The sequence below is a fragment of the Moesziomyces antarcticus genome, assembly GCF_000747765.1.
Source record: "Moesziomyces antarcticus DNA, scaffold: scaffold_v10013, strain JCM 10317, whole genome shotgun sequence".
Taxonomy (NCBI): Eukaryota; Fungi; Basidiomycota; class Ustilaginomycetes; order Ustilaginales; family Ustilaginaceae; genus Moesziomyces; species Moesziomyces antarcticus.
This window is the reverse complement of record NW_014638997.1, coordinates 139970-156823: the sequence shown is the minus strand read 5'-3', so window position 1 is coordinate 156823 and position 16854 is coordinate 139970. Positions and strand designations below refer to the sequence as shown.

Here is a 16854-nt window from a genome sequence, read left to right as displayed (position 1 = left end):
TGCGCTCACGTCACACATTTGCACGCCATTGCAAGGCAGCAACTGCATTGATTGCCGATGATCTTCGGGGGTGGTCTTAGGCAGCGGAGCCGGTGAGGAGGTTCCATGCCTCGGACTGGGAGGTGGAGGCGAGCACGTAGCCGAGGAAGCCCATTTCGCGGCCCATGTCGAGCAGGTTATCTGCATCATTACCCAGCGCGGTGGGGTCGTGATGCACCGGACTCGTCTTGGGCGGCTCGGGCGAGACGAGCGAGCCCATCTGCGAGGCGAGCGAGACGGTCTTGTTGAAGAACAGCGCGAGCCGCAGGTACACGGGTGCAAACGACGCCGGTGCCGTAGGTGGGCCGCCCGAAAACAGGCAGAAGGGCCCACACATGCGCACGTAGTCGAGCATCTTGCGCCGGTAAAACTCGAGCTGATACAACGTGCTCTCCCCACCCCCCGCCGTACTTTCAACAACGCCAGGCGTGGAGCTCGAGGCGACAGTCGAGGCACTCTCGTCCGCACGCGACGAGGCGACCAGCATGCAGATGACACGCAGGCACCACGAGAACGCCACCGCCGCAATCGCCAGCACCGTCGGCCCGATCGCAGACTGGATCAGCTTGCCCTGCAGCGAGATCGGCGTCTTGGCCGTGCCCAGCACAATCACCGCCTCGGCCAGGTTGAACATGCGGTGCACGTCCTGCATGCGCGCATCGCGCGCGTTCGGCAGCGTATGCAGCGCATAGTAGCACCGCACCGCCTGCTCCAGACTGTACCGCATCGCCTCGGTGCTCAACAGACTCGGTCCCGCCTCACCCCCCTCGACGTCGGCACCATTCGAGGCTGAGTCGTGCTCCGCCCTGCTGCCGTTGCGCGCATCGCTCGCCTCGGTCGCCGTCCTGCGCTCGTTCTCGTCCATGGCGCTGTGGATGACCGCATCCACATCGCTCTTCGAAACACCCTTCCAGCCGCCGTTGTTCTGCACCAGGTCATTCAGCTGGCCCAGCATGATCGCACAGCGCAGCACCTCGAATACCGCATCGCCGAGCGCCGCCTGTTCGGCATCACTCAAGGCGAGCTTCATCGAGCGGAAGCTGTCGCGCTCCATGCCAAAGCGACCGCTGAGCAGATGCGGCGTGCCAAACGCCACGGCATGCCACCGATCGAGCATAAAAAGCACCGTCCGGCGCCGGTACGTCTCGCGCTCGTTCTGCACATTACCGCCCGAGCCGAGCTTGGACACGGCGGCGGCGAGCGCCGAGTTGTTGTTGCGCCCGTTGCGCAGGTGGTCGAGGTGGCAGAGCATCAGCAGGTCCGCCTCCTGCGCCGACAGCCGGTGCGCCACCTTGCGCAGCGCCCGCAGGCTGTCGAGGCTCGACTGGCCCCGTTCCACCAGCTCGTCGCGCAGTCCACCCAGGCCAGTCGACGCCTGGCCGATGAGGTTGGCGACGCGCACAGCATGCGCCTGCTGCGCCTTGGCACCCTGCGAGCCGGGCGTGCCGTCGCGCGAAGCCGGTTGCGAAGTGACCATCTCGACCGGCTCGACGAGCAAACGCAAACCTCTTGCCAGCACTCGGTCTTCCAGACGGGCGATGTTGCTGTTGCTGCTGCTGCTGCCTTCGCCCTCGGCGCGGCCCTGCATGACTGGGAAGGTGGCATGGAGGAAAGAGCCGGCGACTTTGGCCTTGACGTCGGCGACGTCGGTCTGGGACGCACTCGAACGGGCGTTTGCTCGCGACGCAGCCTTGTCCTTGTTCTTGCCCTTCAAGCTGGCTGAGGAGCGGTCCGACGTACCGTTGAGTTTGGGCAAGGATGCTTTGGCCGGGCTGCTTGGCGCTGCAGCAACTGAGGCGACGACCGGGTCCAGTCGGGGCGAAGAGGAGGACGACGCCCGTGCAGCTTCAAGGTCCGCAGTTGCTTCAGAAGCAAGGCCGGAGGCGGTATCCAGTACGTCGCTGCTCGCCTCGGTCTTGACCTGCGCTGCAAAGACTTCGCTGGATGTGGCGTCGGAGAAGGCCGGCGGATCTTCATCGTCATCCTTAGCAGTGGAGGGACGCGCGAGGACGCTCTCGAGCCTGCTGATGCGATCCTCGGTGCGAATCTTTGGCTTGTTTGCTGGCGGCGCACCCGGAGCTGTACTGGCGTTCGCGCTAAGCGGAAGGGCGTCCTGATGAACGTCGTGGGTGTCCTGGTCGGTGCGGTCGGAGCCCGAGACGATTTGGGACTCGAGCGAGTTGAGGCGCCTCTCGAGATCCTTGATATAGCCCTTGCTGGGCCCTCGCTTGAGAGGGCGCTTAGAGTAGGAGCACGTCACTTCGCTGCGGCGGCAGTTCATGCAGGGCTGCAAGATGAGCATCTCGCCCTTGGGCTCCATGTTGGGTTCGAGCGGAGGTACGGCGCCCGAGATGGTGAGTGGATGGCCGGGCTCGCCTGGGAAGGCGCCGACGATGTCGCAGCGGGTCTTGCGACGTCGGCACTCGTCGCACGCGCGCGAGATCCTCAGACGCTTGCGGTTAGGCTGCATCGGGTGCTGTGCAGACATGGATGCGGCGACCGATTGGGCTGCCATCGCAGCGTGGCCGTGAGCAATGGCGCCGAGCGGCGGCTGCGCCGAAGCAAAGCCATCGGATGCCGGAGGGGATCGCTGCGTGGCTGCTGGCTTGCCACTGTGCGGCAGGAGTTCCTGGGCGTCTCGGTCGTGAGGATAGGATGACTGGGCGTGAGCCGGGATGGGCGCTTCTCGGGCGTAGGGAGGCAGGTAAGGGGCATGCTGCTGCGGAGGCGAGCGCTTGACGCCGGACGACGACGATCGCACCGACGACCAAGCGGACGATGCAGTGTCGGGACGGCGCGAATCGGTGTCGACAGCCTCGGCGGTTGCATGAGAAAGTACGCGTTGATGGATGCTGCGTTCGTCTGGGCGGCGAGGCAGCGGCGGATGCGACTCGTAACGACCGGAATGCGCGTCAGGGTACGGCGACATGGCCGAGTTGTAGGGCTGCGCGGCGAGATCGCGAGAAGCGTTGAGAGCGTGACGCGAGCCGGAAAGAGAAGCGTTGCGAGTGTCGGAGAGCATCCGAGACGGAAGCTCGGTGGTCCTGCTCGCGTCGCGCTCGTAAGCGTCGTGGCGTGGATGCGCGCCGGATGCTTCGGACGGACGACGATAGATGGAGGGCGAGGGCTGATGATGGGCATGCGGATCGCTGTGGGAGTGGTGCGGGCGATTGCGCAGCGTGGATTCGGAAGCGAGCTGATCCAGGTCTGCCTGGGAAGTGCGTCGACGGTCGTGGGCAATCCACGCCGACGCAGAATCGGCATACGGAGCACGCGAAGCGAGCGTCGAGGGCATGCGCGGGGGTGGAAGCTTGGGAGGCGCAAACGAGCTCCAGGCGCCGGCGGTGCTGCTGTCGTGCGCGGGCGGCGCTGGATAGTGGTGCTCGTAGGACGCAGGGGCGCGTTGAAGATGAGGTTGCTGGTGGAGCTGCTGCTCGTGCTCTCGCCGCGGCGCACCCTGCATGGCCGAGGCGTGATGAAGGTGATGGTGTTGGTGATGCGACATGACTAATGGACTGATCGATGCCGGAAGGTCCGATGCAGCGCTGGGCGCAAGTGTGCTGAAGGAAAGAAGCTGATCGCCAGCCAAGGGGCGCTGACCGAACCGCAATAAGAGCCTGAAGGAGTGTGTCGATGGATCTTACGATACGCGGTGTGATGGGAGGCTCAAGCAAGGCTGCGTCAGGTGGGCGAGATATGAGGTCGGGGAAGACGATGGTGGTCGCCGGATGAGCCGAAATGAGGGCGATGATTACGAACCGAGCAACACGAGATCATACTCATCTGTGCCAGCGCCCAGGACGCAGGAGGCCCGACTTCTGACAGGCCCCAAAAGCAAAAAGGGCGTCCAGTCCGGCCCCAGGTCCGGCGCCACAGTCGGAACCTCCGACACCCGAGAGGCAGGTGCGGAGACGCAGCCCTGGACGCACTGCATCCATGTCCCCTTCACCGCGCAACGTCGCCGGCTGAGCCCGATCCCAAACAGCCTTCCTCTTCCTTTCTCCATCTCTATCTGTGTGTGTCTCTCTCTCTCTCGGGGAGCCATTTGCGCCTTGGAAGCAAGTTGCGCCAACTGGTCATTGTGTGTGCGCGGGTGCGCGGGTTCGCGACGAGCGTGCATGTTGCTGCAGAGAAGCACCCACGCAAGCGAGGGCATGGACTGCAGGCTTGGGTCCCCGACCTGAGCCAGGAGCCGCACACGAGCAGGCGTGGAGCCGTGGAGCCGTGGAGCCGTGCAGCCATGCAGGCGCAAGCTGCAGTTCCGCGGTTTAAGCGTTCGCTAGGCCAAGCCCAAGTCCAAGCTGCAACGCTTCGCGCTGATTCGCAAACACGAACGAAAACCGCTCCCATTTCATTAATTCTCGGGGCGAGGCCGGTTGCTGCCTGCGGGGGTCAAAAAAGAAAAACGGCTGTACTGCAGGCTCAGGACGCAATCGGTGAGTGGTGCCTTGACAGCCCAGCCCAGCGCTGCGCAGCCCGAGTGACTCGCCAAACGGCTCTTTGCACAAATGTTGACTTGACGGATCGCGAAAGCTGTTGACAGCGCAAGGTTGGCCGGTGAAAGAGCGCGTGCCCTCGGACCAGCAGACGGCTACTTCCGTCCAAACCTGCAGATGCACTGCATGGTTGGCGTCGGTCGGTCTGCAGTTGAATCTCCATAAAATCGGTCTCATGCGCGGCAGCACCGATGCTGCTTCGTCGAGCTGGCTGTGAATCGGCTAGGAGGTATCAGATCGTGTTAGCCAGCCTAGTTTGTGCAGCCGAAATCAACGGTCTCGACCGAAGCGCACCAAGCGAGCGCAGGTTTCGGCCAACGCGCCCGCTGTCTCAGAGCAGCCAGACTAACGTTGAGCCGCGCAAGCGCCGAGATTCGGATTTTCGTGCCGTCCTTTTTTCCGCTGCCAATTTTTCGGCGGATCTTTCGATTCGCGCAGCTGGCGTAACGCACAATGGAAGCTCGGAATTGGCGGCCATCACGACTCCATTCGCGCGTGTCAAAGCGTGGGTCCGATCTGGCTCGCATCGATCCCAGCCTTGAGCTCAATCTCACTTGGGGTGCCATGCAAGCGCACCTTGACTCCATTGTCGGCCGCTGCGCTCGGTCGCCATTCACATTGTGGCAAGCACTGCGAATCGCCCACGACGCTGCGAACAAGGCGCTGCACTCCCGCATGCTATTGTTCGACGTGCAGGCAAGGCTGAATTTCCCACCCCCCTTCGTCGAACCTTGTCATACAATGCCAAGGTTGAGCGCCTTGCGCATTCCACACACGCACCCACGCAGCTTAATCTTGTGGCTGCGCAGGTTTGCATATCGAGGCATTGAGGCACTCGAGAGATCCCACATGGCATCGAGAGCCTTCTTCCCGCTGCACGCTGCGCCTGTTCTAGCTGCGCCAAAACAGGCGTAAAACGTGTCGACACCGTCCGCATTTCTAACCGTTCCGTCGATGCGCAAAGCTTATATTGGCTCGGTCGGGTGATTGTCTATCTGACACCTGTGTCAAATCCATGATCTTGCGTGCGCTCGCTCGCGGGAGCCTGTCATTTCATCGGCGCTCGAGCCAGCGTGTTCCTGCGCGGTGTTCTGCAGGCACTTTGCACGCATGAGGGGCAGGAACCACTTGCGCAACAGCTGCACTCTTGAAGCCAGGTACTGATCGATGTGGCCTGTGCAGATGGTCGAATCAGATGCGGGGAAGCCTTGTCTCCATATAAGCCCCCCGCTCCTTCCGCAGACTCGACGAGATGAATAACACCACTCCGACACAAAGCAACGATGCAGACCGAACGAAAGCTCGCGTCGGACGAGCTCTTCCACATCCTGGGCGAGTTCCCCACGCCGGCAGCGCACTCAGCTGCGTCGGTGGACGATACTCTGGTCGGGTCGCAGCGCGCATCGCTCGACGTCGCAGACACTGACGAGCCACCCAATTGGGAGGCGATCCGACTCTTCATGCACGGCGATGCTCGAGTAGACACGCCCGATCGACCGCAAGACACCACATCCGTCCTCGGTGAGCTTGATGCCTACACTGCGATCCTCACTCCGCCGGTCTCGCTCACGCCGCCCGTCTCGCCGCAGCAGAGCGATGGGGAGTGCTCGACCGAAAGCCTTGCTATTCTGACCGCGACGTTCGAGGCGCAGCTGGCGGGTGTCCGCGCGCGCGCAAGGGAGCTTACGGCCGAGCTCATACGCCACCTCGACGGAAGAGGCAGCAAGATCGATGCGCTCGTCGTGGCGTCGGTGCGCAAAGCGGCTGCGCACGCTGGCGAGGCGGCTGCAATGGTCAGCTGGTTCCGCGCCACCAAGCTCCAGCGCACGATCAGGGCGGATGGCCAGCAGCCGTCGACGCGTACCGAATCGCATCGAGACAGCGGTCGAGGCTGTGCACGCAAGTCGCACGGACAGCTTCAAGATCGAGCTGGTACGCCGACGGCTTCCGCATCGAGCTCACCAAATCCGGCTCGACGCCTATCGCCGACCCCGCACACCGATCCCGCAAAGCCTCTGCCCTCTCCTCCCGCCCCGGTTAGGGAGAGATCGAGCAGCGTAGTGCGGCACCACGAGACACACGCACTAGTCCGCTCATCCACCGAGCCCCAACGCCACGCCCCTTCCTCCACCTCTCCTCCCTCCCTGCCGAAGCTTCTGCCATCGCGCGGGCTCTTCATGTCGCGCACCGCACGCATCGTCAGCCCTGCCCAACTCACCACACGCATCGCCAACCCCGCGCTTGAAACCGATCCTCCCACCACCACCGCGCGGGTTCCACGCAAAGCTTCGCTTCGTTCACTCCTGCACGTGCTGTAATTCATCGCCGTCTAGCATTGCTTTTAGAGTGTGACGACGATGCGGGGCATCTGATCGACGCGTGTAGAGCTCGTCTTGTCGGTGAAGTAGGCCAGATTGATGGCGTCCCGAGGTTCATCGATCGCCGTTTGGTGCGAGTTGGTGTTGCGACTCGCCAGCGTCGCCTGCAGATTCGCTGGGTCCAGAATAGCGATTGCCAGATTTGGTAGCGAGAGACGCCCGATCGCCTGCGGGACCAGCCGAGCCAGATGCACAGTGACGGTTTGGTGGGGTAGAATGTGCGGTAGGGTGAGGTGTCTGGTTGCGGCCGCGGTGAAATTCGCGTCGGTGTCGAGCGAGAGTGCGAGCGCATACGATCGTGTAGCGTGGTGGTTGTCCACCACCAAATCCACATCAAAGGCACGATGCACCCGCTGCCGCTGCGCATACACCAGCGTGACTGTAATCCCCGTCTTCAGATCCTCGTCAGCTGCGGGGACTACGGGGAACAAGGTCGTGTTGAGTGTGTCCGACCGACGCCATTGCACACGCCACTCAGCAGCCGCGGTGGAGGCCAGCGCAAAGCTGAATCGATCCCCCGCAGTCCATTCTCCCAAAGCATCGCTAGGCTGAGCTTGGCCATCCAGCTCGACTGCAACCACCTCAACCGCTCCACCCACCACCTCGATGTCCAACCCCACTAACCGTTCTTCTGCCGCCTCCACCTCGGTCTCCCACTCGAGCAGCCCTTTCTTCTGGCCCCGCTTCGCCCCCCTGGTCCAAGTCTTTGCGTCGAACAGCGCCACGACGGGCACCACGCCACTCGCACTCGCTGCCACCTCGATCGCATCCACCTCTCCCTCGACCGGCTGCCGGGCCACACGCAGCGCCACATCCACGGTGCGCACGCCCGCCGCCTGAGCTGGCGTCAACCACAATACCACCTCGCGGCTCTCGCCAGCTGGCACGCTGCCCACCTCGATCGCCTTGACCGACTGCTGAGTCGCCGAAGCGTGCGGCATGTCGCACCAAAGCGTATCGTGCGCGCCGTCGTAGCTCGGTTGCAACGTCGCATCGATCCACGCCACCAGCGGGGTGCGCTCGTTGTTGCCCACCGCAATGCGCACCGCGATCCGCTCGTCAACATACCCCACCTCGGTGCTCGTCACGCCGAGAGACACGTCGAATCGCTGCGGCCGCACGTGCGCCACGCGTGGATCGGCGCGCTGCGTCACGACTACACTCCGACCCGACGGCAGCATCCATCGGCCCTCGCACAGCCCGCCACCCACCTTGCCGACTTCTTCGAGCGCAAGCTCAGCTTCGAGGTGCACGCGGCGCGATGTGGTGAGAGTGTGCGCACAGAGGATGATGCGGTCGATGCGAACGGGTCCGGATGCGTCCGGCTTGATCGTGCCTTGGAGTACGATGGTGCCGCCGGGAGTCAGGGCTGCATTGAGCGGCGCCTGTGCTGCGTGCGCGTCGACGCTGGCATCGATTGCGCCCACGTCGACTACGATCGGCTCGCCAGCATGCGCAGAACCGCCGCTGGAGGTGGCACGAATCACGGTCTCGCGCGCGTCGTCGCCGCTGCGCACATGCACGGCGATGCTGTCGACCCCCACCACCTCTGCCACATCGAACGCCGCCACATTGCGCACCACCACCTGGAATGCCATGCTCGTGCCCACATCCACCTCGGCTACAGGCAGCACTGCCTCCACACTCCACATTCCCGGCGCAACCGCAACATTCCCTCTCCCCTCGGGCTCGTCATCGCCTCCATCGCCGACGGGGTCCTGTGCATCGTTGCTCTGCAGCACGAGCGTCTTGAGCGCCTGCACTTCCGCCTTCTTTCTCTCGTGCTCGATCGGCAGTCTTGGGTCGAGCATCTCGATGAGCATCTTGAGTGCAGCGGTTGAATCACCCGCAGCTACAGCGGCATCTGCGGCGATCTCGACGAGCGCGGCGCGCACGTCGTGCACGTCATCCTTGGTGTAGCTGCGCAGGATGCGCTCGAGGAACTTGAGCGCCATGGTGTGCTGTGCGCCGTCGTGGTAGGTGGTAGCGATGCGCGCGGCCACCAACAGCGCAGCCCGGTGCTGGCGCGCGCGCTTGAACGCATCGTACGCCTTGGTGAGCGTCTCGGTGATCTGTGCGGTATGGTCGACCTTTCGCTCGTGCGCCAGCGGGCTCGTCTCCTCCTCCTCCGCTCCGCCTGCGCTTGCCACCGCCCGCACAAAACGCGCACGGCGCTCGAGCGTACACAGCGCCGCGAGATAGAAGTATGCGCCTGCGCCCTGGAGCGTTGCGTACGGGGTGACTGCGACCGCCACTGCGTTTTGATTCGGCAGCAGCATGCCCGGCGGGGGATTGACGCCGCCCCTACCGTCTGCGAATGCAGGCAGCGCATCGGGATGCAGCAGCCTCGACGGCAGCGGCGGTGCATGTGCCGGGAGCTGAAACGCAGGCAGTGGTGCACCCGCCACCTGCCTCGTAGCATGCTCGACGAGCTCGCCAAACATGCGGTACTGCTTCCCCAGCCACGACCAGTACTCGAACGTCATGGCGCCAATCCCCCAACCCGTGCTCAGATCGGTGAACCGCGCCAGATGACGTCGAAAGTACGCCGCTGCGCCCTCGGCGTCGTCGGCATACAGTGCGAGCTTGCATATGCGCACGCACAGCGTATCTGCCAGCACCTTTGCTTCCGCCCACCGCTTCGTGCGCGGCGGAAGCATAAGCGTACTCCCCAACAGGCACGTGGGCGAGCAACACAGCAGATCGTACGCCTCGCGGTATCGCAGCCCCGCCTCGTGCATGTCGCCCGCCAACTCGGCAAACACGCCGAGCTTGTACTCGCTGCGCACGATCCACCCCTCGCGGCTAAGCCACGCCACATCGCCCATCGAGACCGCCTTTGCGCCCGCACCCGCCGCGGGAGCGAGTGTCCCGAGCGCCGTGACGATCGGCTGCAGCACCGAAGGCGGAGGTGGGTAGCGCGTGCGTTTGCGCTTGACCCTGCGCGCGTGCTCGCGGTAGTAGTCGGCGGCCGGCTCAAAGAGTGCGCCGTGAAGGCTGGATACAAACTCGCCCAGCTCGGGCCTGCTGACGGGCGTGAGCACGAAGAGGCTGGCGCGCGAGTCGAGCCCGCTGCTGCGCCGGATGAAGCTGAGGCGCGCCTCGAGCTGTGCATCGTCGAGCATGTGCTTGTGCGTAAGCAGCACGATGGTGAGCTTGATGCCGCGTTCGGCGAGGCTGCGTCTGCGCTCCGAGATGAGCCTGATGAGCTCCTCGTCGGCGCTCCTGAGCTCTTCGGGCGTTGGAGGCGATGGTGCCGTAGAGAGCGGAAGGCAGTGGAGCGATACGAATACGGACGGGACGAGTTCTCGATGTTTGCGCACCCAGACGGGCGCGATCAGTCCGTCTGGAAACTGCGGCGAGTTGGGATGCAGCGGCGAGAGCGGCGAGCGTGGCGGCAGCGCAGCGAATGCAGCCGAGGCCGACTCGGACGGCGCCGAGCCGGATGAGCCAGCCGTGATGGACGCGATTGGTGGCACATGGCGTGCAGACGGCTTGGTTTTGAGCGGTGGCAACCGCACCGCATGGTCGGCAAAGACCGTGTGGAATACCGCCGCCCGCCCGCGCGAAGGGTCCCACACGGTGTTACGTGCCCTCGAAGCAAGGATATCGTGCAGTGCCTTGGTAAGCTCGGGGAATGCTGCAGTTGGATGATCCGCGGGAGCGTGCGAGGACGCCGAAGTGGCTGTTGCTGGTCCAGGGGGCGACGGCGCTGCTGGATCCGCCGACAGCGAAGCATCTGACGCGGACGGCGCACTTGACGCGGCGGCTGGTGCTGAAGCTGGTTTTGCAGGCGGCGTAAGACCTGCAACCACCATACACGCAAAGTGATGGTGGAGCAGCTCTGGCGGGAAGGCGTTCATGACTGCTGGCAGGCGCCGCGGTGCGACCTACAACCACCCTCTAGCCCTGCGACGATGTAGCAGATGATTTGGATAGTTGTTTTATCGTGACATGCGACCAGTGAGATAGGTGAAGGCGGAAGGGTATCGGCCAGAACAGCTGGCGTCTGCGCGCGCAAGTGTAGAGAGTGATGGTCTATGAGAAGGTGGGTCATGAGCAAGATTCGAACGAGTGGACGGCAAGCACAAAGCTCCGAAGAGCCGCTGGCTTGTGCACGCATCTTCCAAAAAAGTCCAGATTGTTAGATCGCGGACGATCCCTTTCAGCTCGTACGACCCATCCTCACTTCAGCTTCCCACTCCTTACACTTCTCACACTCCCCAGCAACACACACAGCGTTGCACATTGGCTTGACAGCGCAGCTTTGCATTGGATCGATGACCTAGAACCCGTACTGATTCGCCCTTCTCGCCCTGGCATCTCTGCCTCTCTTCCACTTCTCCTCGGCCTTGCTCCTGTTCTCGTCGGCCAGACTGATAAGACTGCTGAGCTGACCCCTCTTGAGCCCCTTGAGCATACCTGGCTTCCTCTGTGCCATCGCATCTCGGTTACCCGCTGCGAACTCTGCGGCTGCCGCGTACTTGTCGGCGTCCGTGTCGTCGTCCCCGCCACGGGAATACGCGTCCCTGGCAGCCGCCGATGCGTCGAATGTGCGGATGTCGTCAGGAGTAAGGCCCGCAGCAAGCAGATCGCGCGTGCCGTCGAGATTGGCCGCGCCTTTGGAGGTGGCTGTGGGCGCCGGTGCAAGCGACTGCTCGTATGCAGCCAGCTGAGCATGTGCCTCGGGCGTGACAGGCACCCACGACCCATCGGCGTCGAGCTGCCATCCTGGATATTCGTCCAGCGGGGCTTCCGCCGCGCGTTCCTCCGGCTCCTCCGGCTCAAACGGCTGGTCGATGCTGGGTGCGGCAGAGATCGTGAACGAGGCTCCGGATTGCATCGCCGACGAGCGCGTAGAAGGCTTGGCCTCGAGCGAAAAAAAGTCGAGCGGCGCAGCCTCGACCTTTGCAACCGAGATGCCAGGATCTGGCGTTGTACTGGGCTGCTCCGGCTGTGGTGGTGGTAGCTGGATGCCTGTGACAGGTTTGGACCGCGCTGGCTCTTGCGTGGGCTTTGTGGATGGCGGCTTGGCGGCCGGCTTCAGCCCAAGCATGGCTCGGAACGCATCATTGTTCTTGCCCTTGGGTTTGCTGTCCGAATCCTGCACCGACTCCTCTACGACTTGCGGCATCATCGCTCCTGGCGACGGACTTCGAACAGAGTCCTCTTGCACCTGAATCGGCACCGCAGCGATGGGCGCTGCCTCGGACTCTTGCGCAAGCTTATCCGCCTTCCTCTGTTGCGCCTCCTTCTTCCTCTCTGCGAGCACCTCGTCGTCCCTGCGCTTGGGAGCTGGCAGCATGCCAAACAGCGAATGCTTGGACGAAGCTGAGCCCGACGCGGCCATTCCAAGTCGAGGCTTCTTGGCACCCGAGGCAACGATGTCCGGTTCGCCATCGTCATCGCCGTCGTTGAGCGAAGCGAGCGAGCCAACCTTGATGACCTTGCGCTTCGCTGTCGACGAAGAAGCGGAGGGCGGCGGCAAGGACAGCGAGCTTCCGCTGGATCTCGGGTTGCCGGCTGCACTGGAGGGCGCGGGAAGCTTAGCGGCGAGCGAAGTCGACTTTGGTGGAGGAAGCAGCGAAGTGAGGCGCGAAGAAGAAGCGGCGGATGCAGGCGGGAGCACTGGCGTCGATTCCTCATCGTCAGAGTCGCTGCCGTATCCTGCGAGCGATGCGAGACCCGTCGACATGGTGTCGGTGGTCGTGACGAGTGCTGACTGCGTGTGGAGATGGTGTTGCGGAAGAAAGCCTTTCGCCTACGAAGGGTCCACAAAACTCTCGAGAGGTGGAGGCGGGGGCGAATCTTGGAGATTGTTAGACCGCCAAGCACGGGGGCCGGCATTCTACACGGCAATCCAAACGGCGCTCTGAAAGGGCGGAAAAAAAGGTTTGACGCGCGTGACGACTTTGTGCGACGACCGGTGCGGTTGCGCTTCACGAGGTCGAGGAGGCTCGTGCATGCTCATGCTCGGCTCGCCCTGACAGCAACGCTGCAAGTGGGACCGCACCCGATTCAGGGCGAGCTTGAGGTATCGCCGGACGATGCTGCTCCGTTGCTTCTCTTTCGCTGAGCCAATCCAGCGTCTTATCTTGGGCCTCTCTCGCTTTGGCCATTGTCTCTCTCACTTCCACCATCCCACCGCTGCCTTTACCTGCCGTTTTCAGAAAGAGTAAAGATGCGTGGGCTTGCATTCCTCTCGTGCCTTGGCGCACTGCTTGCTGCCACCGTGTCGGCGGCCAGCATCGATGCCGGACAGATCCACATGGGCGTTGGCGCTCGCACCAACTCTCGCTACGCGCCCTCGCACCCGGGCAGCTACCTCGAGACCGACGATGCACGCGCTGCTGCTGCGGGCAGTGCACAGGCGCAGCTGGATGCGCTGCTCACGTCGTCGTCGGGTCTCGGCGGCCCTGCGCGCGTCGAGCTTCCGCTGGACGCCATCTCGACGGCTGCGTTCGGTTCGGCCAAGGCCGAGCAGATCATCGCGTCGCAGAAGGGCGAGTTCACGGTGCTGACGCATCGCGACTTCCCCTCGGTGGCGGTGCGAATCAAGCAGCTCTACGCGCCTCCGCCCGTGTCGGAGCTCAAGGGCCACGACGTCGACCCGGACGCGTTCTGCGACCCGACCGTCACGTCGTGGTCCGGATACATCGACACGGCCTACGGCGGCAAGTCGCTGTGGTTCTACTTTTTCGAGTCGCGTTCGGACCCAGCCAAGGACCCCGTGATCCTCTGGACCAACGGCGGACCCGGTTGCTCGTCGTCGCTCGGCCTGTTTATGGAGCTTGGTCCGTGCCGCATCCCCGAGAACGGAGGCAAGCTCTCGCCCGGCCCACCGATCAACGGCACGCGCTGGCATCCGCAGTCGTGGACCAACCGCGCCAACGTGTTTTTCATCGACCAGCCCGTCGGTGTCGGCTACTCCTACTCCAAGACCGACCAGAAGGTGTACACGACCGAAGAGGCTGCTCGCGACGTCTACGCCTTCCTGCGCGTCTTCTTCTCGGCATTTGACCGCTTCCGATCCAACGACTTTTACATGGCTGGCGAGTCGTACGGTGGCCGTTACATCCCCATCTTTGCGTCGGAAGTGGCGGATCGCAACCACGAGATCGAGCGCGCGGCGCTCAAGGCGGGCAAGAAACCCAGCCGCGACGAACTGATCAACCTCAAGGGCGTCCTGATCGGCAACGGCCTCACCGACGTTAGCAAGCAGATGTCGGGCTACTACGACATGACGTGCACGCGCCGTGGCGGTGTCGCGCCCATCCTCAGCATCGACACGTGCAAACGTATGGCCAACTGGGTCCCCAAGTGTCGCAAGCTACTAGCAGAGCACTGCGTCGACGCATATAACCCAAGCGCCTGCGACATGTGGACGGACAAGTGCATTCAGGAGATCCAGGCACCCTACTTCTACACTGGACAGAACCCGTACAACATTAAGGACGATTGCAAATCCGGTCTCTCACCCAACCTCTGCTACGATGTCACGGATGATATTCGCAAGTACCTCGACCGTGACGATGTGCGCGAACTTGTGGGTGCGGCACCCAAAGAGCAGATCGGCAAGTTTGCCAGCTGCAGTGATGACGTCAGTGATGGCTTCAACAGGATGCTTGATTCGATTCATGACAACGGATACAACGTTGCGGCTCTGCTTGAGCGAGGCCTGCGCGCGCTGGTATACGTCGGAACGCTTGACTGGATCTGCAACCACAACGGCAACTACGAGTGGGTCAAGACGCTCGACTGGAGCGCCAACGCCCACTTCCAATCCGCCAAGAACTACGTAAGCACAACCCTTTTCTCATTCGTTTCGTCTGCATGTCCTGACCTTGGGCTTTGTTTGCGTTGGCGCAGGAATGGGTTGTGGATGGCAAGGAAGCGGGCCGAACACAGAGTGGCGGAGGTCTTACCTGGGCTACCGTGTACGAGGCTGGCCACATGGTGCCCTACGACCAGCCCGACGCCGCCCTTGCCATGCTCAACCGCTGGCTCGACGGCCAAGACCTCTAACCCTCCCCACCCCCGTCTCGTACTCACCCATCACTTTGGCAATCACAATTGAGCGAACAACCTTTCCGTGCCGTGGCGGAGCGATGCGGATGTGATGCAAAGCTTAATGCGTGTTTTGTGTTTGCTTTGTGTTGAATTTGCGGAACGACCTTTCCGCACTTTGTCGTTCCGCACCTTTGGCCCGAACCCTGGGTCAGAGGGCTACTTATGAGAACGCTGTTCCGCACCGTTCTTACGTTCTTCCCACTCGACGTTTCAAGTCTAGATCCAAGCAGCGCGAATTTTCGATATGGAGGATCTGATGCGCTCGTACTGCGACGACGAGTCGGAGGGATTCGACATCGAGGACCTCGTGGATCTTGCCTACTCGGACCACTCGTCGGACGACGAGCAGCCGATGGCCACGTGTCCCACTGCGCCTCCCTCGCGAGAGGAATCCGACCAGGACGACGAGAGTGACGAGGACACCAGCAGCAACGAGGACGAGGTTCGCACCACTCAGGAAGCTACCTCGCCTGTCGAGATAAATTCGGACTCGGAGGACGAAGAGGTCCCGCCTTCTACTCCACGCGCGGCGGCCCCCCTCGTCGAGACGCCCCCACCTCCGGCAGTCCCAATCGAGACGTCCAAGGCGGCTGTTCGGGCCACTGCGATTCCGGGTCGGGGCACTGGTCGCGGTCGAGGCCGTGGTCGCGGTGGATCGACCGCACCCGCTACCCCTCGCAACGAACGTCCCTCGAGCTCATTCAGCTCTCCCAGCACTTCGACCACGAGCAGCGGTGGTACGAGTGCCAGCACGCCTGCCAGTTCCCAGGACAGTCTGCCGACCAAGTCTTCGCCCGCATCTCCGTCGCCCGAAGGCATGCCTAGGAAGCGCAAGCGCACGCTGTCGCAGCTCACCGTTCCCGCACCCAGCGATGTGGCGGCCAACATGGGCGACCGCATCGTCCAGGCCATCGCGGCCGCGGCCACGCCCGTCACGCCGGAGAAGACGTACAAGCGAAAGCCAAAGCCCGCCCCAGCTGCCAGCGAGCCTTTCCCTCAGCCTGAGACTCCTGCACTCGAGGCCGGGGCTAAGCAGCCTGAGCCGGTGGGTGGATCCACGAACTCGCCCAAGACGACTTCCCCCAAGAAAGCCAGCCGTTCCAAGCCCACCAGAAAGGTACGTACCCAAAACCTCATTGTCTCGGTGCGGTCATTTGCTGACCACTTTGCGTTTGTAGACTGGACACTGGACTCGCGAAGTGAGTGTCCCCCTAGTCCACTTCCGCACTTCTACACAGATGACTGACGTGTCGGTGGGTGTAGGAGATGATGCTGTTGTTCCACGAAGTGTTTCCGCGCAAGTACGACTTGGCGTGGGACGTAGTTGCTCGTGCAGTCGGACGCGACGAGACGGAATGTTCGGTAAGTCATAGCACGACGATCCATGTTGACGAAACCCCCCGCTGACACGCTGGTTTATAGGCCAAGGTACCTGCGCTGATCTCGGAGCTTGAAGACTTCCTCAGTGCGTAAACCCCTTTGTTTCTCTTCGTGCGAGAGTTATGGCTGACTGCTTCTGGGGATAGACAAGCATCCCATCCACTAAGTTAGTGTCCGACAAGCCGGGTGGAAGCGAATTCAGGGTCTACGCGTCGCGTTCGGCCAAGGCGATGCACAATGACGATTCTCCTCCCACCGCACGCCGAGCATCATGACGCTTGGACTGCAGCCTGCGTGGCGAGTTGACCGGCCATACGATGGTTCCGCTCCACTGCCAAGACCTGAGGCCGATCCGACGTCGATCCGACCCAAGGATGGTCGGATCAACACGATCTACCGCGAAACGCGTGCGCGCTTCTACGGCAACTGCTCCTCCACCTTTGCTCTTTCGAGAGGAGCTTGAAAAAAATCCAAACTGGCCTAAACCAAAA

The 16854-nt window shown here is 62.8% G+C and overlaps 6 protein-coding genes across 6 annotated transcripts; 3 read left to right on the top strand and 3 right to left on the bottom strand.

Annotated features, from left to right (window-relative positions):
• Positions 1-76: 76 nt before the first annotated feature.
• PAN0_013c4659 (uncharacterized protein) lies at positions 77-3544 on the bottom strand (the record flags this gene model as incomplete). Its single annotated transcript, XM_014799787.1, has 1 exon — positions 77-3544. One exon carries the CDS (start codon positions 3542-3544, stop codon positions 77-79), a length of 3468 nt encoding a protein of 1155 aa, XP_014655273.1.
• Positions 3545-5818: 2274 nt separating this feature from the next.
• Positions 5819-6853, top strand: PAN0_013d4658 (uncharacterized protein; the record flags this gene model as incomplete). The annotated part of the gene is made up of 1 exon (XM_014799786.1): positions 5819-6853. The coding sequence occupies one exon, from the start codon at positions 5819-5821 to the stop codon at positions 6851-6853; it is 1035 nt and encodes a 344-aa protein (XP_014655272.1).
• Positions 6854-6876: 23 nt separating this feature from the next.
• Positions 6877-10776, bottom strand: PAN0_013c4657 (glutathione transferase omega-1; the record flags this gene model as incomplete). Its single annotated transcript, XM_014799785.1, has 1 exon — positions 6877-10776. One exon carries the CDS (start codon positions 10774-10776, stop codon positions 6877-6879), a length of 3900 nt encoding a protein of 1299 aa, XP_014655271.1.
• Positions 10777-11198: 422 nt separating this feature from the next.
• PAN0_013c4656 (uncharacterized protein) lies at positions 11199-12608 on the bottom strand (the record flags this gene model as incomplete). The annotated part of the gene is made up of 1 exon (XM_014799784.1): positions 11199-12608. One exon carries the CDS (start codon positions 12606-12608, stop codon positions 11199-11201), a length of 1410 nt encoding a protein of 469 aa, XP_014655270.1.
• A 486-nt stretch (positions 12609-13094) lies between these two features.
• PAN0_013d4655 (serine carboxypeptidase) lies at positions 13095-14938 on the top strand (the record flags this gene model as incomplete). Its single annotated transcript, XM_014799783.1, has 2 exons — positions 13095-14711; positions 14783-14938. The coding sequence occupies 2 exons, from the start codon at positions 13095-13097 to the stop codon at positions 14936-14938; spliced, it is 1773 nt and encodes a 590-aa protein (XP_014655269.1).
• Positions 14939-15227: 289 nt separating this feature from the next.
• On the top strand, positions 15228-16826 carry PAN0_013d4654 (uncharacterized protein; the record flags this gene model as incomplete). Its single annotated transcript, XM_014799782.1, has 6 exons — positions 15228-16100; positions 16162-16182; positions 16247-16345; positions 16406-16448; positions 16535-16566; positions 16653-16826. 6 exons carry the CDS (start codon positions 15228-15230, stop codon positions 16824-16826), a joined length of 1242 nt encoding a protein of 413 aa, XP_014655268.1.
• Between the last annotated feature and the right edge of the window lie 28 nt (positions 16827-16854).